Source organism: Trichechus manatus, unplaced genomic scaffold (genome assembly GCF_000243295.1).
Source record: "Trichechus manatus latirostris isolate Lorelei unplaced genomic scaffold, TriManLat1.0 scaffold00108, whole genome shotgun sequence".
Classification (NCBI taxonomy): Eukaryota; Metazoa; Chordata; class Mammalia; order Sirenia; family Trichechidae; genus Trichechus; species Trichechus manatus.
In genome coordinates, this window is record NW_004444044.1 from 1,290,763 (window position 1) to 1,303,300 (window position 12,538).

A 12,538-nucleotide genomic window follows, 5' to 3' on the forward strand; every position below is an offset into this window, starting at 1 on the left:
AATGAACATTGGGTACAAATGTCTGTTTGCATTCCTGCTTTCAGTTCTTTTGGGTATGTACTTCGTATTTTTGATGCAATTATTTTACCCCCTACATATCATTACTTATTGTTTTCCCCTTTCCCTTTTCTTTGTAAACTTTTATAACCTTTTAGTGTTTAAAAAATGTTCCTACTAGTTATTTCCAGTTGGGTGCTCTGCCATCATTTGAAACTTTTAATATATCCATCCTATAATCTCTATACCATACATTTCATTCTCTGATTATCAGCTCCTATCTTTCCAGCTTCACTCCCTCTAGAATCGTGCAACACTCTGGACTCTCCATTCCATTTATCTTACCACACTTTCATTATCCCTTGCCCCCTGTCATGTTATTTCTTCACTCTTACTCTCACCTATGCTGCAGGAACTAAATGTGTCTAGAAAAAACCCTCAACCTCGAGGACTAATTTTATTTTAAATGTATGACAATGAATTCCTGAATGCTGCCCAGCAGTCATACCATATTTCCTGTAAGTTTATTAATAATCCCACTTAACTAGACACTATTTCTTACTTTCTCCTTTAGCCTCAGACTTCTAACCCCTCCTCTTGCCTTTACCCTCAGTTGATTACCTTGCTTCCTACATCAGTGAGAAAATTGAAGCATCAGAAGAAAACTTCCAAAGACTTTACCTTCTCCATCTATCCACCCACCAGTAGCTACACTCATTGTTATTACTAAAAAAACGTTTTGAAACAGGTCCCTCCATTTGTATACTAGACTAGGTCTGTCTGCTCTCACTTTCTCAAGAACACTGCTGTAGCAATTCTTTTCTTCTATATCAACTTTTTCTCTTTCCTGGGTCATTCCCATCAGATTATTTCTACAATCTTAAAAAAAAAAAAAAATGCCACCTTTTGGTTCATTGACCTCCTTGCCCCAGCCTTCAGCTGCAGACCATTGCTCTGCTTGGCAAGAGTACTCCTTGAAAGAGTTGTCTTTTGGCTATCTCCAATTCTTCTTCCTTTTGTTTAAATCTAATTTCGCCAAGTTTACTCCCACAATTCCACAAAAACTGCTTTCATGGTCTCCGAGACCTCCATGTAACTAAATCCAGTGGTTGCTTACTTTTTCACCCTTATCTTACTAAACCTAATAACATCTGAAATACTTTCTTCACTTAGCTCCCATGACACTACACACTCTTGGTTTTTTTTTTTTTCCTGCCTCTCTGATATTCCTTCTGTGTCTCCTTTGCTGTTTATCTTATTTGGGGAGCCCCATGGCTCATTACATGGTCTTCTCTTCTCAATCTGTGCTCCATCCATTGGTCCTTAACTTTAAACTTGATCCCAAGTTTGTATCTCCAGCCCAGACCTCTCCCTTAAACTCCAGCATCATATATTCTACTGAACTACTTAGCATGTCCAATTGGATATCTAATTAGACATCTCATACTTGGTGTGTCCAGATCTGAACTCCTAATCTTCAGTCATCCTTGGTTCCTCTTTATCTTCCATTGTTTTGGAAAATCTTGTTATATTTGCCTTAAAAATATATTTAGAATTCCAATCACTTCCATCATTTCTTACCCTGGTTAGGTCATTAATATAATCTCTTACCTGTTTTACTACAGTACCCCTTTAACTGGTCTCCCTGATTCCACCACTGCGCTACAGTTAGAGTGATCCTTTTCAATTATTTAGGTCAAATTATATCATCTGCTCAAAACCCTACAGTGGCTTTCTGCTTACCTCAGAGTAAAAGATAACATCTTTAAAATGCCTTCCAAGGCCTTATGTGATCAAACCCCCTGATACTCATTTTCTACTTTTCTCAGCCACACTAGCCTACTTGAACATAGCAGGTATGATTCTGCGTTAACAGCTTTTGTACTGGCTGCTCTTTTTGAAATACTTCGTATACTTCAGAAGTTTGTTTAAACTTCACCTTTGTGGGGCTTAACACTGATCACCCTATTGAAAATCAAATCCTTGCTAACTGTTCCCATACACACACACCTCATCCCCTGCTCCAGTTTTCCTTTTCTATGTTGCACTTATCACGTTATAACAAACTACATAATATATTTAGTATGTTATTATCTCTTGCCCCTTCCCCGGCTCCCCACTAAATTGTAAGCTTTCTAAGGTCAAAGGTGTTTTGTTGGTTTTCCTGATGATCCTAAGAGATTAAAATAGTACCTGGGCATATAATAAGTTAATATATTTGTGTTGGATATTCCCCTTGCTTCCTGTAGTACTCTTTGATGTTTATTTCTGTTATTGATATTATTACTTATTATTCAGAAAAGAAACCTTGATGTCACTTTCAGCTTCTCACTCATCATGCATGACCTGTCAATCCCTCCACCCATCAAATGAGTTAGTATAGTAAATTAACTTTGATCAATGCCTGGCACATATTAAGCCCTCTGTGTATTAGCTGGAAACCCTGGCGGTGCAGTGGTTAAGAGCTACAGCTGCTAACCAAAAGGTTGGCAGTTCGAATCCACCAGGTGCTCCTTGGAAACTATGGGGCAGTCCTACTCTGTCCTATAGGTTTGCTATGAGTTGGAATCGACTCGGTGGCAATGGGTTTGATTTAATGGGTATGTATTATCTGGAGCCCTGGTGGCACCATGGTTAAGCATTCAGCTGCTAACTAAAAGGTCAGCAGGTTGTCTCCCCAGCTGCTCCTTGGAAACCCTGTAGGGCAGTTCTGTTTTGTCCTATACGGTCGCTATGAGTTGGAATTGACTTGATGGCAACGGGTTTCTGTATTAACTTATTAAGTATCATCATCATCACCTTTTATTCAGTTTCAGCTCTAAATTTGAGCCTTCCATCCTCCCCTCACTAGGTTATCATTTCTCACCTGAAGCATGCTTCCTTAACAGTCTCCCTGTATTCATGCCTTTGCATCTCTCATCTTTTGCCTTTAGTCTAATCCTTTTCTCCACTGTAACTTTTCCACAGCTTCCTATAGCTCTCTAATACCAAAACAAACCCACTGCCGTCAAGTCGATTCTGATGCATAGCAACCCTGTAAGACAGAGTAAAACTTGCCCTATAAGGTTTCCAAGGCTGTAAATCTTTATGGAAGCAGACTGCTACATCTTTCTCCCAGGGAGCAGCTAGTGAGTTCAAACCACCAACCTTTTGGTTAGCAGCTGAACGCTTAACCACTTTGCCACCATGGCTCCTTAGCTCTCTAATAAACTAAAAACCCATTGCCGTCTAGTCGATTCCGACTCATAGCAACCCTATAGGGCAGGGTAGAATTGCCCCATAGTGTTTCCAAAGAGCAGCTGGTGGATTCAAACTGCTGGCCTCTTGGTTAGCAGCCAAACGCTTCACCACAGTGCCACCAGGGCTGCAGCTCTCAAACAGGTGAAAGTGCCTTACTCCCTTCTCAGAAGCCTTCAGTGCCTCTTCATTACTACAATGGAAATTCTAAAAATTCAGATCCCCCTCAATCTGTTCCTATCTTCTCCAAGATCATCACTCTCTATGCTTCTCTACAACTCAGATATCCAAATTTCCAAATGATATTTCTTTAGTCTGGACTTTGTCTCCCTGTATGTCTTTAAATTCTCATCCTGCTCCACGGGAGAAAGATGTAGCAGTCTGCCTCCATCAAGATTTACAGCCCTGGAAACCCTATGGGGCAAGTTCTGCTCTGTCTTACGGGGTTGCTAGGAGTCAGAATTGACTGGACAGCAGTGGGTTTGGTTTTGGTATTAGAGAGCTATAGGGAGCTATGGAAAAGTTACATTGGAGAAAAGGATTAGACTAAAGGCGTAAATCTCAAATGTCACTTCATTTTCTCAACCCTCGGTTAGAAATCACCAGTTTTCTCTTTCCACTTCCCACAGTGAAACTATTCTATAACTTGACCCTTTTCCTCAATGCCTCTACCCTCCCCCATATAGACTCACAAACATACAGTAGTTGCTCAGAGAAATGAGGCTAGCCAAGTATCTTGTGAGAAAGTATAGGAAGTGAGAGAGAATTTCTGTTTTCCTGTACCTCCAGACTTGAATATTCAAGGTATAGTTTTTTTTTTTTGTTTGTTTTTTCATCCGTTCTCTCTGGGATCTCACATCAGTTATAACCACCTTCCCCTACTCCATTGTCTTTAGTATATCTGCTTTTTCCTTAACTCCTATCCTTTGCCTACAACTTGAAGTATCTCCATTCTAATGAAAATTTCTAAAACTTAATATTATTTTTCCCCTTCTCCAAATGGCTTAAGAGAATAATCTATATGCCTTGTTGACTCTACTTTTTAAATTTTTAATCAGACCTCAGTCTAGAACCATTTGCCTGCTGCCCAACCTGTTCGGTGGCGTAACTATGACAGAGGTCGCCAGTGGCATCCTGTTAGCTTTTTTTCAGTTCTTATGGATGCTGACTTCTTTATATTACTTACCAGTGTTGACTTTGCCTTCCTTCATAAAACTCTTCTCCCACTGGGGCCACTTTCTTCTGATTGTCTTTCTCTGCCTGGTAATGCTTACCTGAAGTCTGCTTTGCTCTTCCTTTTAAATATTGAATATATTCATTCTTTCTCTCTCCACAGACACACACACAATTTTTTTCCTTGTGGTGATCCCATTCAATCCATTAATTTCAGTTGCCACCAGCAAACATATGGTGCCTCCTAAGTCGTTTATCTATAGATCCACACTTGTCTAATTCTGCTTAGTCTTAGAGGTCTCTAGGCCTTGTAGACTTGGAGTTCTTCTGCAGCTGTAGCATGGGCTTTCCCTCCAGAAAGATGTAGTTTCTCTGTTGGTGGTGGTGGTCTTGTTAGTTGCCATTGAGTTGATTCTGACTCATGGCGACCCCATGTGTACAGAGAATTGCTCGGTAGGGTTTTAAAGGCTGTGACCTTTCGGAAGCAGATTGCCAGGCCTGTCTTCTAAGGCACCTCTTAAACCCTTTGTCACCAAGTCAATTCTGACTCATAGCAACCCTATAGGACAGAGTAGAACTGCCCCATAGGGTTTCCAAGGAACAGTTGGTGGATTTGAACTACTGATCTTTTGGTTAGCATCCGTAGCTCCTAACCACTGAGCCACCAGGGCTCCGAGGCACCTCTAGGATCTTACAATTTTGCACCCCACTTTTTAGATAGTCTGAAGAGTTAGTAAAATCTAAGGGATTATTAAAACACCAGTTCTTGCTCTTCAAAATTAAGAGACAATAATAAATATCTAGTTCTTAGGGTAAATCTCTAAACATTATAACCCAGACTCAAATTACAGTGAAACCTTTTGGAGCCACAACTCAACGTGACTGCTTTGTTTTTCCAGGGTCTAGCAAGTTTTCCATCATTGACAGGGTGCAGCTTACCACTTTTCTGTCGCTGTTAGTGGAAAATATTTGAGTTTTCCCTCTCTGACAAGTTTCTGCCTTACATGGGGTCTGGCTTTTGGCCTTCCTAGGTTTTACTGTACTTTTGCCAATGGGCCAGCCCCTGCAGACTGAAGCCGTTAAAGCTTGAGACCCTTGCATATCTAAGACCTGCCCATCTCCACCTTCCCAGAGCCACCACCCCCACCCACATAGGCCAGATGGGCTTACATACCAGGCATAAACCAAGGCATGCTTTCTGACTTAAACTCTTTTAAAAAAAAAAAAAAAGTCATGCCCCTTTGAATACCAAACAAAATTGGCTCACGGACAAGTTAAGAAATTCAGCAAAGTCAAAAATCCATCCTGGCTGAGCCCAGAGTCTCAAACTTCACTTGCTGTTTTGGTCCCCCAAAAGCCATTTCCTGTACCTTTCTCAAGGCTTTTCTGCCCATTCAGATATTATGGAGATAAAATATGTCAGTTTCATTACACCTAATTCTCATTTGGAACCCTGGTGATGTAGTGGTCAAGAGCTCAGCTGCTAACCAAAAAGTTGGCAGTTCAAATCCAGCAGCTGCTTCTTGAAAACCCTATGGGGGCAGTTCTGCTCTGTCTTATAAGGTCACTATGGGTCGGAACCAAATTGATGGCACCTAACAAATAACAATTCTGAATTGGAGAGGTTTAATTTACTTATAGCCATGGTTGCTGTGATAGTCTTTCTGGTGCACCCTTCGCCCCTACTTCTCTTCCAGTTCCCATTATACTCACCCATTCCATGAAAGTGAGAGCTGGTTTCCCTCACAGGACCTTAGGCAGAGAGCAGAGCAGAAAGCATGTTTTCTGAGGACAGGCAACTACTTCCATTAAAGCAATGAGCTGAGTCACACATGCTCAGTTCTATCATTCAAACTCACCAATCAGATATTATTCCTCCTTCCTTGCAGTCAGATAGGGTGTGGAGGTCACCAATTACTTTTTTATTCCCAGTCCTTTAGAAAAGGCTTCAAACTGGAGCTTGTGTCTTTCTAGGGGACCAGCAAAAATTTCTACGTTGTACTGTGTAGGCAATTTCTAAATCTTCAGCTTCCATATATGTATTCTTTCTCAAAATGGATTTGCCTTTAAAAAAAAAAAAGTAAAAAAAATTAGTGTTCTTCAGATTCTCCAGAACTCTTACCCTTTTCAGGAACAAAAGTGTTATCTCTCACCCAATGGAATGTAAATACTGTGCATTGCCCCAAGGTGTAACAACCTCCAAAGTGGGCAAAACCTTTCAGGCACCTAACTGTGGTATAATTTGAAAAGGCATTGTTCCTCAAGGAATAACTACTAAAAGGAAAACACTTGAAAATTAAGTCAGGCTTTTTCTGAGAAAAAATAAATCTGATTTGGTTTATGAGTTTGACTGTGAGCACTGGTTTTACTAGTTACAATATCGTGGACGTTTTCCATAAACTGAGTATCATTGTTTTGACACATTTAAAATGCACATAAAATATACAGAACACTAGATTATGTCCAGGAGCTCTGGTGGTGCAGTGGTTTAGAGCTCTGCTGTTAACCTAAAAGGAGCCCTGGTGGTGCAGTGTTTAAAGCACTTGACTGCCAACTGAAAGGTTGGAGCTTTGAATCCACTAGCCACTTCATGGGAGAAAGATGTGGCTGTCTGCTTCTGTAAAGATTACAGCCTTGGATACCCTATGAGGCAGTTCTCTGTCCTATTAGAAAAAACCAAACCCACTGCCATCGAGTTGATTCCGACTCATAGCGACCCTATAGGACAGAGTAGAGCTGCCCCATAGAGTTTCCAAGGAGCGGCTGGTGCATGTTCAAAATGCTGACCTTTTGGTTAGCAGCTGTAGCTCGCTGTAGCTCTTAACCACTGCACCACCAGGACTCCCTGTCCTATAATGTTGCCATAAGTTGGAATCGACTTGACTCATTGACAACGGGTTTGGTTTGGATTTTTGCTAATCTAAAGGTCTGTGGTTGAACCCAACAGCTGCTGTGAGGGAGAAAAGACCGCTCCTGTAAAGATTACAGCCTAGGAAACCCTATGAGGCAGTTCTACTCTATCATATAGGGTCACTATGAGTCAGAACTGACTCTTTGGCCTACAACAACAGATTATGTAGAGGGAGTACAAATTTTAAAAAAGTCTTTTTTTTAAAGGGCATACAAGCAAAAGAGTTTGAAAACTATTTTCCTACTTTATGAACCAAGGAGGAAAGTTTAACAGTTAAAATAGCTTATTAAGAAATGTTAATTGGATTTTTGCAGAGTCCTTGGGTGGCCCAAAGGCTAAGTGCTGCACTACTAGCCAAAACGTTGATAGTTTGAACCTACCCAGAGGCACCTTGGAAGACGGGCCTGACAGTCTACTTCTGACAGGTCATGGCCTTGAAAACCCTATAAGACAGTTCTACTCTGAACACACAGGTTCACCATGAGTCAGAATCGACTCAACAGCTACTACTAACAACAATAATTGGATTTTGAATTTTATTTTTGTTTTAACTATGAAAGTAGTAAGTACTCATTTTAACAAATGAAGACACTACAGTTATATAAAGTAAAATTGAAAGTCATCATCTTCCTGCTACTCCTCCTCCAATCCCAACCTCCAGAGGTAATCACCATGAAGCCTTTGATTTGTATCCTCAGCCTTTTTTCTGTACTTACACAAATAGAGACACATAGAGTTCTCTTCTCCCTAACAAATGTAATTTGTGACAAATGTAACAAATGTAAATTGTGAACATTTCCCCAAATATAGAGATTTATACCACTTTTAATGACTGCCTAGTAATCTGTTGAATGTATACTGTTACTAATTTATCCATTCCCCATTGTTTTGTTTCAATTTATTGCCTTTGTAGTCAATTTTGTGGTGGAAATTGTTGAGCATACATTTTCCACTAGAGGTAGTCATTTTGTAGAATAAGTTTTTAGGATAAGCAGTTTTAATTTTGATAGGAGGCTTTCAGATTACTTTTCCAAAAATGTAAATATTCCCAAACTTTCCCAATGTGTGATATCTTCTTTAAATTTTGCCAAATTAATGAGCAAAAAAAAAGATAACTTGGTTATTATAATTTATATTTTTTTTAATGATTATGAGCCTATACATTTGTTTATCATTTGCCTATTTTAAAATTAAAGTGTCTTTTTATCATTGGCTTGATCTTGATATTTTAAAAACATTCTCATCTCTTTGGAGTGCTTTGAATATGACCTTGATCAAACAATGAATTAAACTAGGTGGTTTTCAATTATATGGTATCCTGGTTCCCTTGTGTTAAAATGACATTTTGTGACAACTTTTTTTCCCAGAGTATATTCCAGTGTTACATCTCTGTTTTATTGATCCGTTAACAGTTACGGGAAGAAAGCCGGAGGCTGGCTTTGGCTGCCAAAAGAGAAAAGAGAAAGGAGAAGAGAAGAAAGAAAAAGGAAGAACAAAGAAGAAAACTAGAAGAAATCGAAGCCAAGAATAAAGAGAATTTTGAACTCCAAGCTGCTCAAGAGAAAGAAAAGCTTAAAGTTGAAGGTATTTTCTCTAAACAACTATCCAGTTTGCTTCATGTATACATTCTAGTCAAACTTATAATTGTTTGAATATCAGTCACTTAAAGTGAAAACAGCCTTCTAAGTTGTTACACTGTTAGTGTTTATGTGCTTTTTTCCTTTATTGTCTCTTCCTCCAACTTACTATTATGAAAAATTTCAAGCCTACAGACAAGTTGAAAGAATGATAAAATGAATACTTGAATACCCTCATTAACATTTTACCATATTTGCTTTATCTTTTTCTCTCTAAATATATATATACATTTTTATCAGCTGTTTGAAAGTGAACTGCAGATATTCTGACATGTACCTATAAAAATTTCAGCATACATCCTAAGCATGACATTTGCTTACATAATCACAGTGCCATTTATAATCCTTGAAAAAAAAAGACAATAACTCTGTAGTATTATCTACCATCCAGACCATATTTAAATTTTCATACTAGGCTATAATTAAAAGATGACTTGAGGTGGAGATATTGTGGGGAGGAACTGTTGCCATTTAACCACCAAATATGTATGCAGTGTGTTTCTTTTTGTTTTTTAATTTTCTCCTGCCTCCAGCCTTTTATTTTGAAGGATTTCAAACTATAGAAAAGTTTAAGGATTAATATAATGAAAACTTTTATGTCATCTAAATTCTTAACTGATAACATTTGACATATTTGTTATATCTATCTCCTCTGTCTCTCTTTTTTTTGAAGAGTTTGCACGTAAGCTAAGTGTGTCATGCAAAATCACCCCTAAATACTTGATTATGTATTTCCCAGAAAAGAACATTATTTTACATAACCACAGTAACATTATTATATCTAAGAAATTTAAATTGTCCAAAAAATATTCCTTATAGCCTACCTGATATGCTTTGGTTAGGCCTGAGGAATAGGAAATTCTTGAGAATAGATCATTCATATCCACCTCATTACCAATGAATGCTGGAATGACTGACAGTTTTATGTCTAGTCATAGCAAAGTAACTCTTGGTTTTTGTTTTTTCTTCTTGAAGTTTGTAAAGCTACGAATATTCGAGGACCACTTAAAACTTGCTAATTCACTATTCCTACTTTTACAGATGAGCCTGAAGTCTTGACTGAGCCTCCAAGTGCCACAACCACTACTACCATAGGTATATCTGCAACCTGGACAACTTTGGCAGGTTCCCATGGTAAAAGAAATAATACCATAACTACAACTAGTTCGAAGAGGAAAAACAGGAAAAATAAAATTACTCCAGAAAATGTTCAAATTATATTTGATGATGATCCACTACCAATTTCATACAGTCAGCCAGAAAAAGTGAACGGCGAATCCAAGAGCAGCAGTACCAGTGAGAGTGGGGACAGTGATAATATGAGGATTTCCAGCTGCAGTGATGAAAGTAGTAACAGCAACAGCAGCCGGAAAAGTGACAATCATTCACCAGCTGTGGTCACCACCACTGTGACCAGCAAGAAGCAGCCATCAGTTCTGGTTACATTTCCAAAGGAGGAGAGAAAATCTGTTTCTGGCAAGACTTCAGTAAAGTTAGTTCTGATTTTCATTTTACTATGCATAGTTTTGCTCAACTGCTAAATGAAAGTTCGGCAGTTTGAACCCCCCAGCCGCTCCGAGGGAGAGTGACGTGGCAGTCTGCTTCTGTAAAGATTTACAGCCTTGAAATCCTATGAGGCAGTTCTACTCTGTACTATAGGGTCACTATGAGTTGGAACCAGCTTGATGGCAATGGGTTTAGTATCTTCATTAAACACTTTGTTCCTGAATTTTGTAGTAATACAAGTGACTTAGCAAGTTGCAGGGTAAGGATTTTTTTTGTGTGTGTTAAGGAAGGCACAATTTTAATTGAAGACCACCCGTTTTTTAGATTTTATGAGAAATTATTTTTGGTACATAATTTCTTCTTTTTGATTGTTAAATTTAGCTATGAAAAGCATTGATTTTGCTTTTCTCAGGGATTATTGTGATTTACTCTGGTAAATTTGACTGCTAGGTAGTATCTTCTTAAAAAACTGGCCCTTTGTATTATGCTAAGTATTGACAAGAAGTGAAAAATAAGTCCTCACTTGTTCACCATATTTAATCTAAATATAAATAAAATAAAATTATGTAATAGATAACCTTTTTCATTTAAGAAATTCTACATCTGTTCAATATTTAATATACTTTCCCCTGCTCCCCTCCCCATAAAGATTGTCAGAGACTATCAATGAAGTGACCAGTAATTCTCTGTCCACTTGCACAAAATCTGGTCCATCTCCCCTTTCCTCTCCAAATGGGAAGTTAACAGTAGCAAGTCCTAAGCGTGGACAAAAGAGGGAAGAAGGATGGAAAGAAGTTGTAAGAAGGTGAGTGATTGATTTTTTTTTTCTTTTATTGTACTTTAGCTGAGGTTTACGGAACAAATATTTTCTCGTTAAACAGTACACATACTGTTTTATGACATCCGTTAACAGCCCCACGACATGTCAACATTCTCCCTTCTCGACCTTTTTTTTTTTTTGGTGAAAATACACCATTTCAAAAATTTCAATATGCACAATTCAGTGATATCGATTACGTTCTTCCAGTTGTGCTGCTATTCTCACTTTAGATGAAGGTTTATAGAAAAAAATAGTTTCTTATTAAACAGTTAGTGCACGTGTTACCCTGTGACAATGGTTAACAACCCCACTACGTGTCAGCACTGTCCTTACTCAACCTTGGGTTCCCTATCACCAGCTTTCCTGTCCCATTCTGCCTTCTAGTTGTTATCCCTGGACTGCTGTGCCTCATTAGTCCTGTTTTGTTTTATGGGGCTGTTCAATACCCAGCTGAATGGTGAACCTTGGAAGTGACTTTACCACTGAGCTAAAAAGGTGTCTGGGGGCCATACTCTCGGGGTTTCTCCAGTCTCCTTTAGGCCAGTAAATCTGGTCTTTTTTTGTGTTAGAATTATGTTCTACATCCTTCTCCAGCTCTGTCCAGAACCCTCTGTCGTGATCCTGGTCAGGGCAGTCAGTGGTGGTAGCCGGGCACCATCTAGCTGTACTGGACTCAGTCGGTTGCAGGCCTTGGTAGCTGTGCTCCTTTAGTCCTTTGGACTAATCTTTTCCTTGTATCCTGTTCTCTTCATTCTCCGTTGGTCCGAAAGGGGTGAGACCAGTGGAGTATCTTAGATGGCTGCTCACAGGCATTTAAGACCCCAGACGCTACTCACCAAGGTAGAATGTAGAACATTGTGTTTATAAACTGTGCTACGCCAGTTGAGCTAGATGTTCCCCGAGACCGTGGTCCCCACAGCCCTCTGCCCAGCAATTCGGTCCCTCAGGGAGTTTGGATGTGTCTATGGAGCTTCCGTGGCCTTTACTTGTACGAGTTGTACTGGCTTCCCTAGCATTGTGTACTGTCTCACCCTTCACCAAAAATAACACTTATCTATTGTCTATTTGGTATTTCCCCCCCCCCACCCCTCCCATCCCTCATAACCAACAAAGATTGTTCCTTTTTGTGTGTAAACTTTTTCATGAGTTTTTACAGTAGAGCTCTCATACAATATTTGTCCTTTTGTGATTGACTGATTTCACTCAGTGTAATGTCCTCTAGTTTCATCCATGTTATGAGATGCTTCACAGATTCAT

At 39.2% G+C, this 12,538-nt stretch overlaps 1 protein-coding gene across 9 annotated transcripts in view; it reads left to right on the top strand.

The window, feature by feature from the left end:
* The window catches only part of ANKRD17 (ankyrin repeat domain 17), a 203,159-nt gene that overhangs the window by 156,308 nt on the left and 34,313 nt on the right, over positions 1-12,538 (top strand). For all 9 annotated transcript variants that reach the window (XM_023737779.1, XM_004383318.2, XM_004383316.2 and 6 more), the window contains 3 exons: positions 8,731-8,902; positions 9,997-10,447; positions 11,111-11,266. In XM_023737779.1, the coding sequence (XP_023593547.1) occupies positions 8,731-8,902; positions 9,997-10,447; positions 11,111-11,266 (779 nt within the window). The remainder of the gene's footprint in view (positions 1-8,730; positions 8,903-9,996; positions 10,448-11,110; positions 11,267-12,538) is intronic.